Source organism: Phaseolus vulgaris, chromosome 2 (genome assembly GCF_051622355.1).
Source record: "Phaseolus vulgaris cultivar YP4 chromosome 2, ASM5162235v1, whole genome shotgun sequence".
NCBI classification, from domain to species: domain Eukaryota; kingdom Viridiplantae; phylum Streptophyta; class Magnoliopsida; order Fabales; family Fabaceae; genus Phaseolus; species Phaseolus vulgaris.
In genome coordinates, this window is record NC_143499.1 from 31,912,936 (window position 1) to 31,932,835 (window position 19,900).

A 19,900-nucleotide genomic window follows, 5' to 3' on the forward strand; every position below is an offset into this window, starting at 1 on the left:
TAATTGATATCATTCAACAAATAATACATAATTACATCATAAAAAACATGATGATGTGAATGAAATGAAACATATTTGTGGTTGATGGGAACTTACGGGATGTATTATGTTGACTAAGAATCACGGTTAATTAGCAAAACTTAGCTGAAATGAAAAATTCTACAAGTTAAAGTGAAAGATGGATTCTTTCAACACTATGAGCACAAGTAAATTAGAAAAATAATTTATAAAAAGTTAAAATAAGTTTTTGGAACATTATTTAGTAATAATGTATCAATTTGTATACTTTAATATAAATGCACGATTCTTCCAAATTTGGATATATTTTTAAAACAGATCCAAATTTTGGTAAAAAAGCGGGAAAAAAACCTTCAGATCTTAGGGTGATTTATATATTTGATTTTGGGAATTTGCTAGAGTGGTCCCATGATCTTTTGTCAACTTGATTTTGTAGTATTCACTTCTATTTTTTATATAATGATCCATTATGAGTATTATGGATAAGATTTATTTGCTATCTTAACTGTTTGCCTTTCATTATTAGTATTATGGATAAGATCGTATAAAATTAAATATTTATAATTGGTATATATAATACGTATTTTTTAAATTATTAAAAGTAAAGTTTTAAATTCATTAACAGGTAGTTTTAGTAAAAATGCCCTTCGCATATTTTATTTTAGAAGAATTCAATGTAAGTTAAATTCATACAACTAAAATTGATTAAACAATATTTTGTTTCTAAAATTTACTTTGTTTTTCTATCAATCCATTAATATTTATTTGGGCGTTGCCTCTATGAGGGGTTTTGCTTTGGTCAGAGTCTCCTTTGGGAAATTTTGTGTTTCTATATTTGAGATTATTATTTTGTACTAAAAGTGGTGATGTAGTGATTAGTGTGCATCTGTCTATTGGAAAGAATGGAAAAGGTGAGAAGACAAAGCTTGGTTTAAGGAAACTCCATTCCGAGACTTTTTTTTTTCTATCTTCTCTTTAACTCTCTTTATAAACATTATACAAGTTCAGATTTTAGAGTTTAGGGTTTTGGAAGAAATGATTCTGATTGTCATGATGCATCATGTTGATATAATCTTCTATGTCATTAATGTCATCAACATATTCCTTCACTTCAGCTTCATCAATACAAATTGTTACGGATATTATTGGATAAGAAATGTTCAAAAATCATAATCTAAATGGTTTTTAAATATCTATGTTTGTGTATTATATAATTTTTTAAATCTCATCTATATTTATATATAAAGGATTCTCTTTTTTAACTGCTCTCAATTCTTTTTCTATTTGATCCTTATATTAATATTTGATTTTGTTTTATTATTATGGATATTGCGTTATTTTCTTTTAAATCATTTGGTATAAGTCGGTTTTGAATTCAAAGAGGTGGAGGAACAGTTTTTTTTGGATATTTCAGTCATTTCCTATTTTTAAATATTTACTAAATAACTAATTATTCTTATAATTATTTGAAAATTATTTTTTTTTAAACTAATGTACTGACCGTTATCAATTTTAAATTTTAAATGTGAAGTAGTTTGTCAAACGTGAAACGAATGGAACGTGAAACATCCTTACAATGGAAAACAATTATTTTTTTCATATTTTCATCTCTCTTAAAAAATATAATTTTTATCTCTTCTTATTATTTGGTTTAATTGACATCTTTTATTTAATTTTTCATATTCAACATAATTATATAAATAAAAAAATAAAAATACGGATACAAATATACTATTTTGGTTTAATTGACATCTTTTATTTAATTTTTAATATTAAACATAACTGTATATATAAATGATAAAAATAAAAAACAGATGCAATATCACTTGTGATTCCGCTAGTAATTATAATTATGTTTTAGTTTATTTTTAGTTCAGTTTTTAAAAATCAAAATATAAAACAATTAGCTTCAATTCTTATAAAAAATAATCTAGATATTTTAATTAAGCTCCAACTTTTTCTAACCACTCTATCAACATCTAACGAAATCACATAGGTTTCCGTATGTATTTAATTTTTATTATATTAAAATATATATAATTTATTATTTTTAGTAATTAATTAAAATATAAAAAACAATACAATATATATATATAAAAGTAATATTAAAAGATTGTCATTATTTAAAAAAATTATTAAGTTATTTTAAAATAAAAATAAATTAATCAACTATTTTTATATTAAATATATAAATTATTTTTTATTTATTAAATAAAATTGTTAATTAAAAAATAATACCAAAGAAGTTACCAACAAATAATGATATAAATTAGTATTATTTAGACATCTCCATGGGTTTTATGACCATCATGGGGTTTTTTTTTTCGTTTTTACTAAAATGGGGTCGTTTTAAAAAAAATTACAAATATGGGCAAGTGGTGCTAACTTGGCACGACTTTATATGCAGAAGTCGTGCCAAGTTGGCACGACTTTGTCACGTTAGCCTGAAGTCGTGCCAAGTTGACACGACTTCTGCCATGTCAACTCCTGAAGTCGTGTCAACTTGGCACGACTTGCCCCATATTTGTAATTTTTTTGACAACGACCCCATTTTGGTAAAAAAAAAAAAAAAGACCCGATGATGGTCATAAAACCCATCTCCATGATTCAAAAGGTTTAATCACCACTTCAGAAATTTCTTTTGATTTTTAATTGAATTGACAAGTGTATGATCCAAAAGGTTTAATCACCAAGCTAGAAATTCCTTTGATTTTCAATCGAATTGACAAGTGTTTTCTAAATAGATGTAAGTTTTCAAATTTTGAATCAAAATTTTTCTAATTTATAAAATAAAAATAATGTTTAATCACTTATTTACTTCTTCTACATATAAAAACTTTTCTTTATTTTAAAATTTCTCTTTTGGGTCCTAAAATTACCAATGGTTGTTAATATAATATGTGTAGAAATTATAAAAGCAAATGTAAAAAAGCTAAAAGAAGATGTTTTTAAGTGCCATAGACTACAAAAGAAAAGTTTAGTAATATAGAGAATAGATCCTTAGACAAAAGAAACATATCAAAGGCAACTACAGAGAGTAACATAAGAAATATGTGCATGTTTTTCAAAAGCAAAATGTTCTGAACAGATTACAACTATGTGCAGAAGTAACAACAGACATAATTTTAAACATTACAAGTATGTACACAAACCAACCAACTTCAGTTAACCATCATCATCTTATTCAACCCTTTAACCTCTGCCAAACATGTGAATACAATTGTGAAAAGGGTTAAGGCAATGTATGGATGAGAGGAAATGAGAAAGAGATCTAGTTACAATCACAGTCACCTGATGTATAGACACCCTGCTCCACTATACAACCTTAAATCGATAATAAAAAATAATATTTTTATCAATTTATACAAAAATTAAAATTTTAAATAAAGAAAGAAGGTTGTATCCTGGAGAAGGTTGCCGATTTATCATACATTTTCCATTTTAAACCAAGTGCAGTCCATCCAAATATGGACTGCATACACAACATACACAGTATTCTCACTCAACAAATGCAAACATATTTATTGTATTACATTATATAACTATGAATCCGAGAGAGTTTATTTTGAAAGCTTGTCAATTCGGGAATCAATGATCTGGGAGACAGATTCAAGGAACACAGATTCTCCCATTCCAGGTAGCAATGATTCCTGGGCTTCACAAATAATCTCCTCGATTACAGATTTCTTGTTCAAATCTTCCCTACACATAATGCTTCCAATGTCATAGGGAGTGAGACCTCTCTCAACCCCTTTCTGCAATAAAATTGTGGAGATGCGGAGTGTTCTTGCACACTCTACCGGAACATCCCACCCATAGTATTTCAGAAGCTCTATATCTCTCTCAGCATCCAAAGATTTAATATATTCAACTGTGTCAGGAGAGTATGGTTGACGTGCTTGGCGCCAGTAAAGCCAATCAAATGTGCAATCCTCAAACTGCACAGACAAAGATTGGTTTCAGTCCACACATTCCACAATCAATATAACAGAATCTTTTGTTGATCCAGCTTCACCAATTTTTTTATGGATTAGTAAAATACACACACTGACAAACGGACACTAATATGACACGGACACTAATATGATACGGACACTAATATGATACGGACACAAGATATGTATAATCTTTATGTATAATCTCTAAAACGTAACAAAAATATGTTTTTCATGACTGATTCAAAAGGGCAGACCATTTAAGAGGCGTCATGAGAATGAATAATCTCTTTGCAAAATGATTTATAAGATTCTAAAAAATGTATAAAACCAATACTTGACACAGTTTTTCTTGTAGAAACCTAACACAAAAGCATGTATGTATGCAAGAAACAATGGTAATGCAGAGGGGAAATGAAATTTTGAAGAAATGATGAAGAATGTTTACATTCTCTGGTAGACAGTAGCCATGATCAATGGGAATGAGGAAAATACGGCCATCTGCATCTTTCCTGAATAGTATATTCCCAGCATGCCTATCTGCATTAGCCATTCTTAGATCAAGCACAGTGATCTTATGCACCTCCTCTACAGAAAAAGCCCCTGGTCCAAGGTCCTCACAGTTACCATCATTCTTCATAAACATCTGCAGTGACCCCACCTTGGAATGCTCTGGGGAGAAATCAAACCCATCTGGGTGGTTGAAGTCTTGGTGTAGGCACTGGACCATAGCAGTTGGGGGAACCCCAGCAAAGCCTATTGCTTCACCTGTCTCCAACCTTGGCCCTGCCCTTGGATGATCCAATATATATGCTGCAACTTCTCTCACAGCTCCTTCTCCTACCCTTGTCCCTCTCTTCAAACCTTCACCGTTGGATGAAACCGGTAGCCCTTGTGGGTTATTCACTGCATTTGGCTCCTCATCAATGGGCTTGAAAACCGAAACATACTCCATACCTGTTGAATCTTGCATGAAGTAACTCCCACCAGTGCCCTCAGAGGACCTGATAGGGTGATTCCCCTGTTTCAAACCATCGAATGTGGACCCAATCATGTCCCAAAGGAAAGGAAACAGATTGACATTAGGATTCACAAAAACTGGTTCAAACCAGAAATCCACACTATGTTGTTGTATCTTTGGCGTCACGTGATTCCCTCCCACACCAGAGACATCATCAGCAACAACCGAAAGCTCCAAATCCTTGTGAACCGGTTTGGCATCAACCTTTGCTGATTTTTGAACCACCAGATGAATCACACCATCATCCGCGTAGCAAAAGTCACCGAAGAGGGTCTGATCATGGAGCTCTTCCCCGTCGCAGAAAAGCTCTTGACAACCCTCAAGATCAATCAAATCTCTCCCCTTCTTCTTAATGTGTTGCTTGAGGTACCCCACATTTCTATGTCGATCAATCTGAAACTCAAACTCCTTCCCACCGGCGGTCCTTACAACAATGAAGATCATATCAGAGAGACGGAGAACCAAGTGAAGAACATTGCTACCATTGACACCATAGTCCTTGATGAGTGCATCGTTGCGGGCAAGCTCTCTGCCATCATAGACCAGCTTGTGCCTATTCCCAGAAATTCCTTTGCATGTCTGAAACCTCATTTTCACCGAAGCAATCGAATCAGATTCAGACACACGCATTGGCGTCACAGCACCGCCTACGGTTATATATATCAGGATTGATTCGCCAGGACAACGCCCTTGCCACTGCACCAATTCTTTCAGAGCCGGTCTCACAGCAACCTCAGCAGCCGACATGTTTTAAGGTTGAATAGTGTCTGTGTATTTACTTTTCCCCTTAAACTCAAGTCCTTCTCGCTTGAGTTCTTAAGTTAACGGAAGGAGCCCATCTACAACGACCAAGAAGAAGAAGAAGAAGAAAAAAAAGGTCTTCCAATCAAAGTGATCGAAAAGACCCAAATGCAAAAAATAAAAAAAAAATGAAAAAGAAGACAGAAAAACGATTTTTTTTATGGAAAAGTCTTCATTCCCAGTGAGTAAATTCTGGTGTTGTATGTCGTATAAAATGTATGAACAAATTAGGGTGATGGGCAATGAACGAATCTCTCGTTTCCTAGCTTGATTTATGAATGGTAGCAATCGAGAGTGGATTCTTACCAAGGGAAAGAATCAAGGAGAAATGTGAGAGGGATGAGAACTTAAATGGAAAAGATAGGAATTGTTTTAGCTAATTCCAGGGAGGGGCGACATTTTCGCCTCTGTTATCTGCTCCAATAAGCTTCTCACTTTCCAACAACAAGAGAGAGAAGCAGACAACGGTGTTATAACCGTTGCCTTTTTTTCAATTTTTTACCTAAGCCCCTGTTCCCCAACATTTTTAGATAGTGCACAATCTATTTCTAAATATCACCAAACTCATTTTCTCACAATCTAGGACAACAGTAAACAACAACATCACATACCACCACAACATTAATTCAACATTTACTAATACTAATCATTAAATTATATAAAATATAATATCATAAGTTCACATAATACACTTTATAAGCTTTTCACATTTATAAATACACGTAATCTAATATTTCGTAATATTTAGTTTTAGAGAAAAATAACTTTTAAAAATATTTAAAAACTAAATGTTGAAGTATTACAAACATTGATAAGACATACAAGAATATGAATAAGGACACGAATATATACTAATTATTGCTGGTTCAAAAAGATTTATAATTAAAATAATTTATTTTTTATTTTTATAATTATAATAAAAATTTATACAGTAAATTTTAAATTTTTTAAAAAATAATATATTTATTTTTTTAAAATTAGATTATAATACTCTTAAAATTATAAAAAGTTTAATAAATATTTTTTAAATTAAACTTTTACTAATACATCTCCTACAAGTTTCATACTTATTCCAAAAATTAACATAATAGAATTTTTAACCACTTTTTGAACTCTTAATTAATGGTTTAACTAAAGACCAAATATAAAACTAGTTACTTTTAGTGGGACGCGATCACAATGATTTTAATGCCGTTGGCATCCTTAGCACCTTTTTTCGCCCATTCATTCATCATTCTGATTTGCCTTTCATAGGTTACCTAAAAAGAATTTGAGTACATATATACACTGTACTTTGCTTTAGTTTGCAGAGGGTATCTTCAATCAATGACCGTTGTGGCCGGTGGACCGTTGTTGCACACGTGTCAAGTAAGTACTGTTTTTCAGTGCATCCTTGTCTTATAAAAAGAAGGCCAATTCTTTAATAGTGACTTGCACCTGATCTAGTTTCAAAATTTTCTTTATTTCTGGAATATAAAAAATATATTCTAAATAGGTAAATTTGAAATAGATTTTTATCTTTTGGAAATGGAAATCTGGAATAGAATTAATCAAAGTCTCATTTTAGAAAAAGCTGAAATACAAAGTATATAGAAAAGAAAAAATGGAACTCATTCTCTGAAATATATTTTGAATTGTATTTCCTTCTTATTTAAGGACACTTTTGTCGTTTCATGTAAGAATCAGTTGCAGGTCACAATTCAGTAGGTGTAGGAAGTAATTGCCTAAAAAGAAGTGTTCTATATATGGACGGAAGAAGTTTTCTAGGGGCAGTTTCTTTCTGCATCCCTACGTTATTTTCCTCCACCCTCATAATGTTACGCAAAGATAAATTTATCCCTAATATTTTCTAAAAACTCTAAAAAATTGCACATAATACCTACATTCTACTCTTTCTTCTTCCTTTACGCACATATAGACTATATTTCTCTCTCAACGGTTCTACTTCATCTCTTGGCACAGGAAAACGTTTCTCTTAGTGATGATCGGTGGTATCTCCTGTAACTTGGTGGTGGTTCGGTGGTTCTCTGTTTGAAGAAGAAGGTAAGAAATTTTTTTTTGGTTTACGGATCTATAGATTCATTTTTATTGGGAATTTTCATTTTCACAATACATATGTTGTGATTACAGACAATGCAGTCTACTAGGTTTACAAAACAGGAAATCCACACTTTATTTTTTATCTTTCAGAATATTGAATCCGCAAAACTTTCAGATTGGTGCATCCGTAAATCTTCCAGATTGGTGAGTCCGATAATCTTCCAGATTTGTGGATCCGTAGTATGTTTCTGGGTTTCAGAATCCGTAATGCAAAAAATGCATTCCAGATTCACAAATCCGTAATTCAAAAAATGAGGTGCCATTTTCAAATAAAATGTCAAGGCTAGTTTCGGAATTTTAGAAATTGTGGGGGTGCAGAAAGTAAAACGTAGGAGTAGAGGAAGAAAAACGTAGGGGTGCTGGAAGAAACTACCTTTTCTAGACGGGGTTGACTATTGGAGCGGGCTACCTTGTGGGCCTGAGACTCATAAAGGGTATATTGGACATTTGAGATTGCATATATTATTGTTTCCCGCGAAAAGAAACGAACATTTTTTGAGTGAGGTTGAATAGTTAAATATCAATCTCTGCATGGGAAATGGAAGAAGAGAAGAGAAAGATAATGAGTACGAATGGTGTTGTGTTCTTTTTAGTATCTTCTACAATGATTTTACTATCTTCCACCATTGTAGAATCAACAACACTCACTCTCAGCCCCTCAACTGCACCTTCTTCTCCTCTCGTGCCGGCGTTGTTCGTCATCGGAGACTCCTCCGTTGACTGCGGAACCAACAATTTTCTTGCAACCTTCGCACGCGCCGATCACCTTCCTTACGGAAGAGATTTCGACACCCACCAACCCACCGGAAGATTCTCCAACGGAAGAATCCCTGTTGATTATCTTGGTCAATAAAAGATCCTCTCTTTATCACTCACAACCTTCTAATTCATGCATCTCTTGTTTTCTCTTTCTTCTCGCTTTTCTTGATTCTTTTTGCTTGAACGTTACTTTTGGTGTAAAATTAAATGTTATTAGATTGATTTTTTTATGATGATTTTTGCATCAGCTCTGCGTGTAGGGCTTCCCTTTGTGCCAAGTTATCTTGGGCAAACAGGGGCAGTGGATGATATGATTCATGGGGTAAATTATGCTTCTGCTGGTGCTGGCATCATTCTCTCTAGTGGCTCTGAATTGGTTTGTTTCATTCAATTTTCTCAGATTCATGTTCTTTCCTATTGTTTTTCTCAGATTCACGCAATTCTGAACATGTTATAAAGTTCAAATTCTAATGTATAAATTGGTTCAGGGTCAGCATATCTCCCTCACTCAGCAAATTCAGCAATTTACAGACACGCTTCAGCAGTTCATTTTGAGCATGGGCGAGGATGCTGCAACCAATCTCATATCCAATTCTGTCTTTTATGTTTCTATTGGAATCAACGACTATATTCATTACTATTTGCTCAATGAATCCAACGTCGATAATTTGTACCTACCCTGGCATTTCAACCACTTTTTGGCATCTTCACTCCAGCAAGAGATCAGGGTAAAAACAGTGCTTAGATTTAACTTCTCAGTCAAAAAAATTATGATATTCATCCATTTTATACGTACGAATGCATTGTTTTGGTGTCATGTTCGCGTCTCAAACATGCAGGACTTCTTTGATGAAACATGTTTGACACAATGCTAAAATGTTGTTATGTTTTGGATATACATTTATTACGAAACCTCTTTACCTTTTCTGTTGTTTAATACTAAATTTAGTTAATTTTTCGGTTTTACCTGTATTGTACATACCTAGTTCAGTCAAGAAAATTGTTCTCAGTAATAGCGTGATTGACCCAACACTTATTTTTCTGCACGAGGTGTTCAAAATTTCATGTAATTTTAATACATTTTTCAAAATTTTCTTGACTCTTTTGCATACACAGAACTTGTACAACTTAAATGTTAGGAAAGTGGTGATCACGGGACTTGCCCCAATTGGCTGTGCCCCTCACTACCTGTGGCAGTACGGTAATGAAAATGGAGAATGTGTTGAGCAAATAAATGACATGGCTGTTGAGTTTAACTTCCTGACGAGGTACATGGTTGAGAATCTTGCTGCGGAGCTCCCTGACGCCAATATCATCTTCTGTGACGTGTTTGAAGGTTCCATGGATATTTTAAAGAATCACGAACGTTATGGTACCAGTATTTGTTTTTATACCTCTCAGTCTTTTATGAATTTCTGCAGCATTTAACACCACATATCTGCTTTATGTTCCCTAATTAGGCTTTAACGTCACAACCGAGGCCTGCTGTGGAATGGGGAAGTACAAGGGCTGGATCATGTGCTTATCACCGGAAATGGCGTGCAGTAACTCCTCCAGCCATATCTGGTGGGATCAGTTTCATCCAACTGATGCAGTGAATGCCATTCTGGCAGACAATATATGGAATGGCCGGCACACTAAAATGTGCTACCCTAAGAACTTGGAGGACATGGTTATTAAGATGGCAAAATGATATTATGATGTTCTGTTTTCTCCTTTTAGCAGACAACTTAAATGTTTTGTTTTTTGCACATGTTGCTGAAGAGATCTAGGCATATACATATATATATATATATATACACATATATATATACATATAACGTTGTAAATGTACAATGGATATCAAATATTAACACTGACAAAAACTTGGTCATGCATAAAAATCTTTTGGACTATTCGAATAAGTAATGGCGTAATAGCCACTGAAAAAAAGAGTTTAGCATCTAACTCATAGTTGCAACCTATGGAAGTGAAGCTAGCACATCTGGAATCACTTCTTTTGTATGTTGCAGTGGTTTACTACGTGACAACTTTTAACAGTAACTATATATAGAACAAGTTTCTACATTGATCCAAGTCTCTACAGCAGAAGCGAATGCCTAGCTATTAAACAAGATAATGAATATTGTTACACTACAGCATACAAATAATGTAACCCATCCTCTAATTGTCTGGGGCACCTTATTTGTGTTATATGATGCAAAAAACGTCAACATGTATACCGAAACTATCTTGAGAAGTGCAAGGCACACAAAAATAAGACTCGTTGCTAAGACAGCAAGTTCTTTGGTTTCCATATTTGCTTGATTACTTGCAATCTTTTGAACATCTGATCTGAAATGAAAGTATTTGAAATGAGATGTCAATTACCATACCACAGAAAAAGTCACTAGAGCAAGCAATGGTAAGGAAAAGCAATCTTCCACTACAAAATTCTGTAAAAGAAAGTGCTAATGCATGCTGTATTGGTGGCAACAGAATGAGCAAGCAGGGTTGGAAATGACTAATAGAGATGATTTCAATTATTTTGTAAGAGCTTCTCCAATGACACAACATGTTGGAGTTGCTTAACTCGTTTATGGTCGGGGTCCTACAGTGTCACCGAGATTCAAGAACTTCAACAAATTTTCTCTCTCTAATGGTACAAACATACAATCCTTAAGAGCTAAAAATAGGTCCTACAATTGTCTCACAATTCTTGAGGACCTTTAGTTATTTAGGCAAATAACTGTTATGTGAATTGCTCCAAGATAAACCTATGTAAGAATTGGTTCTTTAGTTTAATAACCACACATAAGAACCTCCCATCGGAGGATACTCTAAGAAAAATATGAATTTGAAAAAACAGTAACGGGATAGATATAGATTTTAATCAAAGTTATCAAAATGATCTACTACACTAACCTTAGCATGCTGTTTTCTCTGGCTAATTCGTTGAGCTGAGATGAGACAGCATCTTTCCAAGAATCAACCTCAGATATTCCTTTTTCCTGGAAAAAGAAAGAGACCAAGAACTGTAAATGCACATAAGAAATTGAAAGAGAAACATGATGAGAGGACAAAAAAGAGGAAAGGAACAGGCACTGGGGCATAGGGTTACCAACCAAATTTGTGTTCCAGTGCCATAGATCTTTGATCTCTGACTTGCTTTCTCCAAGACTTTCTGATAGTCTGGACAACTCTTTCTCAAGATCCGGTATTTTAGCTCCTTGTTTTCTGTTCATTTCTTTGAGGATTTCCTCAAGGGCTGATAAGTTTACCTCTACTGACCTCACTTTCTTCATCAAAATCTTCAGAACAGTGTCACCAGCTACCCTACCATTCAGCTGTTGTCTAAGTTCTAAGACAGAATCTGGAATCAAGTTGGCAGTCACTGTTGTTTTTACCGCTTCTGCATCATACTCTCGAGTGGTATCATTGCTTGATATCTGAGCAGCCACAGTATCATTCTTAGTATCAACTTTTTTTCCATTTTTATCATTTTGACCATCTTCTGATTTCAAAGATGGGGTCTCACTGATATTATCCTCAGGTGGCTTATCAGGAATGTAGCCCACAGAAGCCACAATTAGATCCTTAAGCATCCGCTCTATTGCATTGATCCCATAAACTTCTACAACACTCAGTGTGCAGTAAAACTCAGATCCATAATGACTAAGCAAGGTCAACTTTAAATACCTTACACACTTGGGCTCAGACAGTTTAAAGACCTGTGCATGTTTCACATTGGAAGCAATAAATCTTCCCAGAACGCTCCATTCTTCAGTTGGATAGCTCAAACTTCCAGCCAAATCAAACTCCTTGAAGTTGGAAGAATAATGCTCAAAGTTTGCAATCTTCACAGAATCAACCAGAGTCTCCTCTGAAAGCTCAATAACAACAAATTTCCCTTCAACAGAACAAGGGTTTCTCAGATACTTATCATGATCCTTCCCGAGTATATTCGTTGCACCTTTCGCCTCCTTATTATGAGCCACCACCTTTGCACCTTTGGACTCGGAGGCATAGTTGTACACAGAGCCATCAGATTCTAGCCTGTGAGTTATGTTAACAAGCGCTGAGTTCATGCCCTTTGTTTTTTCTTCTGCTTCTGTCATGTTTCTGAGTTCATCGTAATTGGGCTGCAGTTTCCCATCAGGAATTTGCAGCAGTTTATTTTCCTCCTGCGGAGGATGCAACTTGCACACCAAATTACTACCATTTCCCAAGACATGCCAAAACACTTGTTCTATACTAGTGGTTTCAGGAAGTGAGTACAAGGGTTTTGCAAGTTTCTGACTAATATTATTGGTGCTACCTGATTCATTGAACTCCAACACAGCTGCAATTGTGAAAACATGCAAGGATTATGAATGCATGCATGATCATCATCATTTCATATAATTGCAAAACAACAACAATAATAAAAAAAATTTATCAGCAATATTCAATATATACAAATGAACAATTTAAGATGATACAATTCATTTACAAAGAAACCAGACAACCTAATAACATAACACCTTACAGAAAACTACAAATGTAAGCGTGTCAAAAACAAACTCCATCAAAGACATGAAATTTCAACAGAAAACATGTAAGAGGAACAAGATGAATATTATTGTTGACATGTAACCTATTGTTTCTTGTCTCATCAAACATGTGCATGCAGGCAACGTAGGAAAACAAAAAAACGATTATGGTTGCATATATAAAAAATGAAGAAAAGGGGAAGCAGACCTTTACCTCCGGTGCCATGAACGAGGCGAAGCTTGATGTAGAAGAAGAGGAGGCACCATAGGGAGAAAATGAAAGAGAAAGAGAGGCCAAAAATGGTGGTGGGGCATTGATGCCTTGACATGTGGAATTTGATGAATGACGATGATTCTTCATGTTTCAGTTTCATCGGCTCATCGATGATTGAATATGGATTGATGGAAGCCAGAGCAGAAGAAGAATGAGAAACGAAGAAGGAAAAGAAATGTGCGTGGCGAAACGAATGAGTGGAAAACTGAGCGCTTAAATAGAAAAGGCGAGGAAATAGGACTTAACGGCCACTCTTCAACCGCACCATCTTAACAAAACTTCCCTTAAATTCTATTTTCGCTAATTTTCCACTTCTCTTATTTTTACTAATCATAACTAACTTCAAGCTCACTTCAACTTGCTTCCTTTTTTTGCCTTTTTATATATATACTAATTTAAATATTTTTTATTAAACTATGCTCACAATTAATTGTTACTTGTATTTCATGAAAATTATAAAAGTATTTATAATATAAACAAACTAATATTTTTTATTTATTTAAAATGTCATTGCTATTTATTTAAGAGTTAAATATCTTTTTCGTCGCGAGATTGACTTTTTTTTTCTCTAATTCAAACTTATAGAAAGAAACTATTAAAATAGATCATTCTTACTATTTTTGTTAGGTAAGAAATAAATTTCTAACATGGAAGTATATTGACGAAAAATATATTTAACTTTTTACCATTTTTTTTTTCATAAAAATTATAAAAGTATTTAAAATATAAGCAAACTAATTTTTTATTTATTTAAAATGTTATTACTATTTATTTAAGGGTTAAATATGTTTTTTTTTTGGCACAATTGATTTCTTTGTTACTAGTACAAACTTGAGAAATTATTGAAATGGATATTCTCACTAACTTTTTGTTATGTAAGAAACAAATTTCTAACGTGGATGAAAGTATAGTGATGATTTTTTTTTTAAAAAAATTATCTAGTTTATTGTATTTCATAAAAATTATTAAAGTATTTAAAATATAAACAAACTAATTTTTTTTATTTGATAATATCATCACAATTTATTTAAGGGTTAAATATATTTTTGTCATAAAATTAATTTTTATTTTTAATATAAACTTGTAGTAAAGAAATTATCAGAATAAATATTTTCATTATTTTTTGTTACGTGTAGATGAAAAATATATTTAATATTTTATCTAATTTTATTATTTGAAAAAAAAGACTTCTTAGATATATTTGGATTTGAGATTTGAAAAATTAATTAAATATAGAAATTAGTTATTTTGGTTATTAGTTTAATTTTTTTTATTTTTTTTGACAAAGAATTAAAGAAATAAAATAAATGAGACACTTTAAGGGTGTCCTAACCCTTATACAAAGATGTTTGTACAAAACATACCCCTTACGGCATCATGTAAAAACCTGTTTAAAACCCCTTACAAAGTCTTATGCTTCTAAACACAATCTAATCATGACAGCAAAATAGGTAAACTCTAATACAATATCCCAAACATCTTCACACTCCAGCATCTATAACTTGCATTCGAAAGCCAAAAGTTATTTACTACAAACTCTAATAAAACATGCTTTGTGCTGTAGAACACATTCTCCAATAAAATCAAAACCAATCATACCACCTATTTGAACATCACCATCAGTAGCAGCAAAAGAGCCATGCATTAAACCACCAAAGATTCTTGGTTTTATCTAGCTCCACAGTGATTTAAAGCATGTTAAAACCTCCACCTTCGTGAAACAAGAGCATCTTCAAACCACCATCTTTTCACACTTCAATCTTATTTTATAAATTAATAATCTACTCCCCTTCAGCTATACCTGCCCATCAATACCACCTTTCCCACCTCTCAAACAGGCTTAAACAAGCAAAACAAAGTCCAAAAACATGCTCTTGAAAGAATTATAGCATATTTATTACCACACCCAAACCAGTCAGTCATTCAGAATATGAATAGGGTTAAAATAGCTCCTGTAAAATACATACATCAACATATGAAAAAAAAATAAAAAAACACTTTTAATCCCTTACCTTCTTACCATGTTGACACAGGTTAATGGTGATAATATCCAATCAGAGAAGGAAAAGATAACTTTCTTTTCTTTATGTTTCAACCAAACCCAAGATTGAACTTGCGCCATAGTGAAAATCTCCTCTGCGTCTACCTTTGCTTGTTTAAAGATAACCCTGTTTCTATGCTTCCAAATGCTCTATACTATGGAGACCCAAAGGCTTTTCCATAACCTATTGCCCTCTTTGTTAGAGCACATACAATAGAATTGTTCAAAATGAAAAATCAAATCTTTGTGATTCACAGAACTAATTCCCAACCATCTAAAGCACATGTTCCAAACTTTACTTGATTCCCTACAAGAAAGAAGGATGTGTGATGTAGTCTCCTCTTCGGATCCACATAAAGCACATAAATTATCTCCTAAAATCACCCCCCTTTTGTGCAGATTCTGTTTTGTTGCTAACCTATTTGAGAAATCCCTCCACACAAAAAACATGGCCGATGGCATAACCTTTAAGTTCCAAAGAGAACCAAACACGAAAACCCCCCCACACTCATGGTAAGTTAACTTATTATAAGCGGATTTTACCGAAAAAGTGTAAGATGGAGGATCAATCCATATCCTTGAGTCCTCTTTGTCAGGTTGTAGTAACACCTGTGATATTATTGACATGAATTCCTCTACCATAGTTTTTTCCCATTCAAACCAATCTCTTCTCCAACTGAAACTCCACTCCCACCCAACTGCATTCCAACTACCAAAATTATCTATAGTCTTGTCTTTAAGCTCAGAGTTATTGTATATTCTTTCATATCTTACTCTGAGTTGACCATTGGTTAGCCATTCGTCTTCCCAGAATTTGATCTTCGTCCCTGATCCAACTTTCCAGACCATATTCTGATTGAACCAATTTACTCCTTGGTCTGAAATACTAGCTTTGAATAAATCTAACCACCATCTAGACGTAAATCTATTTTGTTTCGGTACATATGAATTTGACAACCACCTCAAACCATACTTGGATTCTAAGACCTCCTTCCAAAGACCATATTCTGTTGAACCCAGTCTCCATAGCCATTTGGCCAAAAGTGCCTTATTGAAATGCTCAATACGCCTAATACCAAGACCTCCCACCTCTTTCTCTTTACAAATATTATCCCAACTAGTCCAAGCAATTTTCCTCCCTTCCGTACCCCACCCCCACAAAAACTTCCTTTGTAATTTTGTAATCTCTTTGCACACTCCAATTGGTGCTTTAAAAAAGGATAGGTAGAATAGTGGTATAGCGTTGATAACTGATTTTATAAGGCACACTCTTCCCGCGAAAGACAGATTCCTCCCCTTCCATAAAAAAAGTTTCTTCCTTATCTTTGATACCACAGGCTCCCAAAAGGAACACCTAGATGGATTACCTCCTATAGTTAAACCTAAGTATGTGAAAGGTATCTCCATTATACTACAATGGAGTATTTCTGAGTATAATTTCACCTCATAACTATCTACTCCAATTGCGCCCAACTTACTCTTAAAGAAGTTTACCATGAGGCCCGAACTTAATTCAAAACAACTTAAAATAGCCTTAATACACCTAATATTTTGCACATTTGATTCACATAAGAAGAGGGTATCGTCTGCAAATTGGAGTAGATCCACCTCCACGTTTTTAACCCCTATTTTGATTCCTGATAACAATTTTTTTCTTGTCGCTTGTTTTACAAGCCCAGATAAACCTTGTGCGACAATCAGAAACAAAAACGATGCCATCGGATCCCCCTGTCTAAGACCTCTAGTAGGTTTGAATTCTTTTGTCGGGCTACCATTTACCAAAATCGAGACTGTAGCCGATTCAAAGCAAGCTCTAATCCACTGCACCCACTTTCCACAAAACCCTAGTCTTCTCATCATGTAAAATAAGAACTCCCAATTTACCGAATCGTATGCATTCTCAAAATCAAGTTTCACAATCACCCCCTTTTTCTTTCTTCTTTTCTAGTCATCCGCAACCTCATTCACAACAAGAACACTATCTAACAAACCTCTATTGGACAAAAAAGCTGACTGTGAACCATCAATAACCTTCTCAATTACTTTTTTAATCCTATTAGACAAAACCTTTGTCAAAATCTTATAAAGACAACCGACGAGTGATATAGGTCTGTATTCTTCAAGGGATTGAGGGTTCTCAGACTTCGGGATCAAAGTTAAGAATGAGGCATTACAGCCTTTCGGGATCTTCCCCTCTTTGTGAAAGAATTTTACTACTCCCAACACATCCTTTTCTAGTAGACACCAGTTATTTTTAATAAAACTAAAAGTTACTCCGTCAGGTCCAGGGCTTTTATGACTATCACAATTCCAAATGGCTTCTTTTATTTCCTTTTCCTCGAACGGGTCAGTCAAGAGTCTATTATCAGATTCAGAAATCTTCTTAAATTCCACATTGTCCAACCTAACTCCAATATCTTCGATGGCCGACATCTTATTCTTGTAAAACTCCTTGACCACCTCCTTTACCCTATTTGGTTCTTCCACCCAAATACCAGAGAGATTACAGTGTGCTCCTTTTATCTCATTTCTCATCCTCCTCCATTTGATGGAAGCATGGAAATTTTTTGAGTTTGAATCCACCTTGATCCATAATGCTCTTGACTTTTGTTGTAATAAGGATTCGTTCCTCTCATTTATGTCCTGTAGTTGGCTCAAAAGTTCTCTTCTTTCCCTCATCTTGTTTTCGTCCAAGCCATCTACATCATCTCTTATATCTAACTCTTGTATTTTCCTCAAGATTTAGAGTTTGATTTTGTCAACATGCCCGAATACATCTTTATTCCATCCTTTCATATCACTCTTTAACATCTTCAATTTCTCTTTTAACACAATGATTTCATTGCCTTGTACCAAATAACTATCCCATTTACTTTTAATAAAATTTTCAAACTCCTTATCCTCTTGCCATATGTCAAGAAACCTGAAAGGTTTTGGACCCCAATCCACCACATTTGATTTTAGCACTAAAGCACAGTGGTCAGATATTTGTCTATCTAAAACATATTGTTTACTTCTTGGCCAATGTTGCAACCATTCAAAGGAAATTAAAAATCTATCAAGCCTACTCTTAGCTTTACCATTAGGTCTATACCAAGTATATTTTCTTCCAATACTGGGTATATCCACCAACTCCATATTATCAATGAAACTATTAAACTCTTGTAATTCTTTCTTGTAACCATTACCATTAGAGCTATTTATCCCCCTATGCTCCCTTTCATTCCTTATAGAGTTGAAATCCCCCAAAATGCACCAAGAGTTACACGGTTCCCCTTGCCTAATCTCTAATAAGTCAGCCCACATTTGTATTTTCTCTTGCAGATTGCAGGAAGAATATACGTTTACAATAACCACAAGAATATTTTTCTCCTTAAAGAAACCCGAGAACACTATGAACCTCTTGTTGATGATATGATTGGAACATTGAAAAAACTTTTTATGCCAAATCGTAAGAATACCCCCTGACCCGTTAGTTGGATTGCTATAAAAATAATCAATGTCATTATCTCCCCATAACTTACAACAATTATTTAAACTAAAAAATGACAATCTTACTTCTTGCAAGCACAACATTCTAACATCTTCCTTTCTGATCAAATCCTTGATATACCTCCATTTCACAGGACTCCCAAACCCTCTCACATTTAACGTAAGAATTTTCATAGATAACCCGTAACCTCCCTCACCTCCCTTTGGATTTTCATACTCCTGTCCCTTTTTTCTAATTCTTCTAGGCTAACCCTGACATTTCCTTCAACCCCACATGTAGCCCCTAACTGTTTACCCAATTCCCATACTCGAATCGTTTCTAGACTACCATGTTTTAACCAGAACAAACGATTACAATTATTTATTGCCATATCAGAAACATAATTACTAATATGAGATAGAGCTGACCTTACAAATGTTAAAGTTCTAACAATTCCATCATGTGTCTTGATTTTGATTGTTCCTTCACCAACAACTTTGCATTGAGCATCGTTTCCCATCAAAACAAGACCATTATAAACTGGTTCATATGTGGTAAACCAATCTCTATTGTAAGACATGTGAAAAGTACAACCAGAATCAAGAATCCATTCATTTTTAGACCTTTGTTCAGTGTTGGAAGCTACAAAACAATCCCCATCAGATTCAGTTTCAACAATACTAGCTTCGGCAAATTTTTCTGGTTGTTTACCATTTCCCTTATCTTCTCTATCTTGCTTATTTTTCAATTTATAACATTCAGAGATCTCGTGTCCCTTTTTCTTGCAATAACGACAATATTTGGAGTTCTTACCTCTAGATTTTGACCTAGATTTATGTTTAGTGTTCCTACCTTTCTCTTGGTTTCTCCCTCTAACTACTAATCCTTCACCAGAACTTTCAGAATGAATTTGAGTATCAAATTTTTCTTTGGCTAGTAAATTAGTCTTGACATCATCAAAGCTTAAG

General features: G+C 34.0%; 3 protein-coding genes across 3 annotated transcripts; 1 reads left to right on the forward strand and 2 right to left on the reverse strand.

The window, feature by feature from the left end:
* Positions 1–3,056: 3,056 nt before the first annotated feature.
* On the reverse strand, positions 3,057–6,303 carry LOC137811487 (phosphatidylinositol 4-kinase gamma 4). Its single transcript, XM_068613269.2, has 2 exons — positions 4,402–6,303; positions 3,057–3,956 (listed from the first exon to the last, which is right to left on the reverse strand). Exons 1-2 carry the CDS (start codon positions 5,719–5,721, stop codon positions 3,579–3,581), a joined length of 1,698 nt encoding a protein of 565 aa, XP_068469370.1. The 5' UTR covers positions 5,722–6,303; the 3' UTR covers positions 3,057–3,578.
* Positions 6,304–8,386: 2,083 nt separating this feature from the next.
* LOC137809705 (GDSL esterase/lipase At5g08460) lies at positions 8,387–10,494 on the forward strand. The gene is made up of 5 exons (XM_090299414.1): positions 8,387–8,720; positions 8,883–9,010; positions 9,123–9,362; positions 9,751–10,006; positions 10,095–10,494. The coding sequence occupies exons 1-5, from the start codon at positions 8,414–8,416 to the stop codon at positions 10,325–10,327; spliced, it is 1,164 nt and encodes a 387-aa protein (XP_090155540.1). The 5' UTR covers positions 8,387–8,413; the 3' UTR covers positions 10,328–10,494.
* Positions 10,495–10,508: 14 nt separating this feature from the next.
* Positions 10,509–13,557, reverse strand: LOC137809704 (Galactose-binding protein). The gene is made up of 4 exons (XM_068610799.2): positions 13,354–13,557; positions 11,739–12,955; positions 11,539–11,624; positions 10,509–10,968 (listed from the first exon to the last, which is right to left on the reverse strand). The coding sequence occupies exons 1-4, from the start codon at positions 13,517–13,519 to the stop codon at positions 10,734–10,736; spliced, it is 1,704 nt and encodes a 567-aa protein (XP_068466900.1). The 5' UTR covers positions 13,520–13,557; the 3' UTR covers positions 10,509–10,733.
* Between the last annotated feature and the right edge of the window lie 6,343 nt (positions 13,558–19,900).

Excerpts from the sequence above, each read along its gene's own strand:
- LOC137811487 (XM_068613269.2), bottom strand. The coding sequence starts at position 5,721 with ATGTCGGCTGCTGAGGTTGCTGTGAGACCGGCTCTGAAAGAATTGGTG. Across the intron at positions 3,957-4,401 it reads GCTACTGTCTACCAGAGAAT|TTTGAGGATTGCACATTTGA; the intron begins GTAAACATTCTT and ends TTGTCTGTGCAG.
- LOC137809705 (XM_090299414.1), top strand. The coding sequence starts at position 8,414 with ATGGAAGAAGAGAAGAGAAAGATAATGAGTACGAATGGTGTTGTGTTC. Across the intron at positions 8,721-8,882 it reads AATCCCTGTTGATTATCTTG|CTCTGCGTGTAGGGCTTCCC; the intron begins GTCAATAAAAGA and ends TTTTTGCATCAG. Across the intron at positions 9,363-9,750 it reads CACTCCAGCAAGAGATCAGG|AACTTGTACAACTTAAATGT; the intron begins GTAAAAACAGTG and ends TTGCATACACAG.
- LOC137809704 (XM_068610799.2), bottom strand. The coding sequence starts at position 13,519 with ATGAAACTGAAACATGAAGAATCATCGTCATTCATCAAATTCCACATG. Across the intron at positions 12,956-13,353 it reads TCATGGCACCGGAGGTAAAG|CTGTGTTGGAGTTCAATGAA; the intron begins GTCTGCTTCCCC and ends TCACAATTGCAG. Across the intron at positions 10,969-11,538 it reads AGAGAAAACAGCATGCTAAG|ATCAGATGTTCAAAAGATTG; the intron begins GTTAGTGTAGTA and ends CTTTCATTTCAG.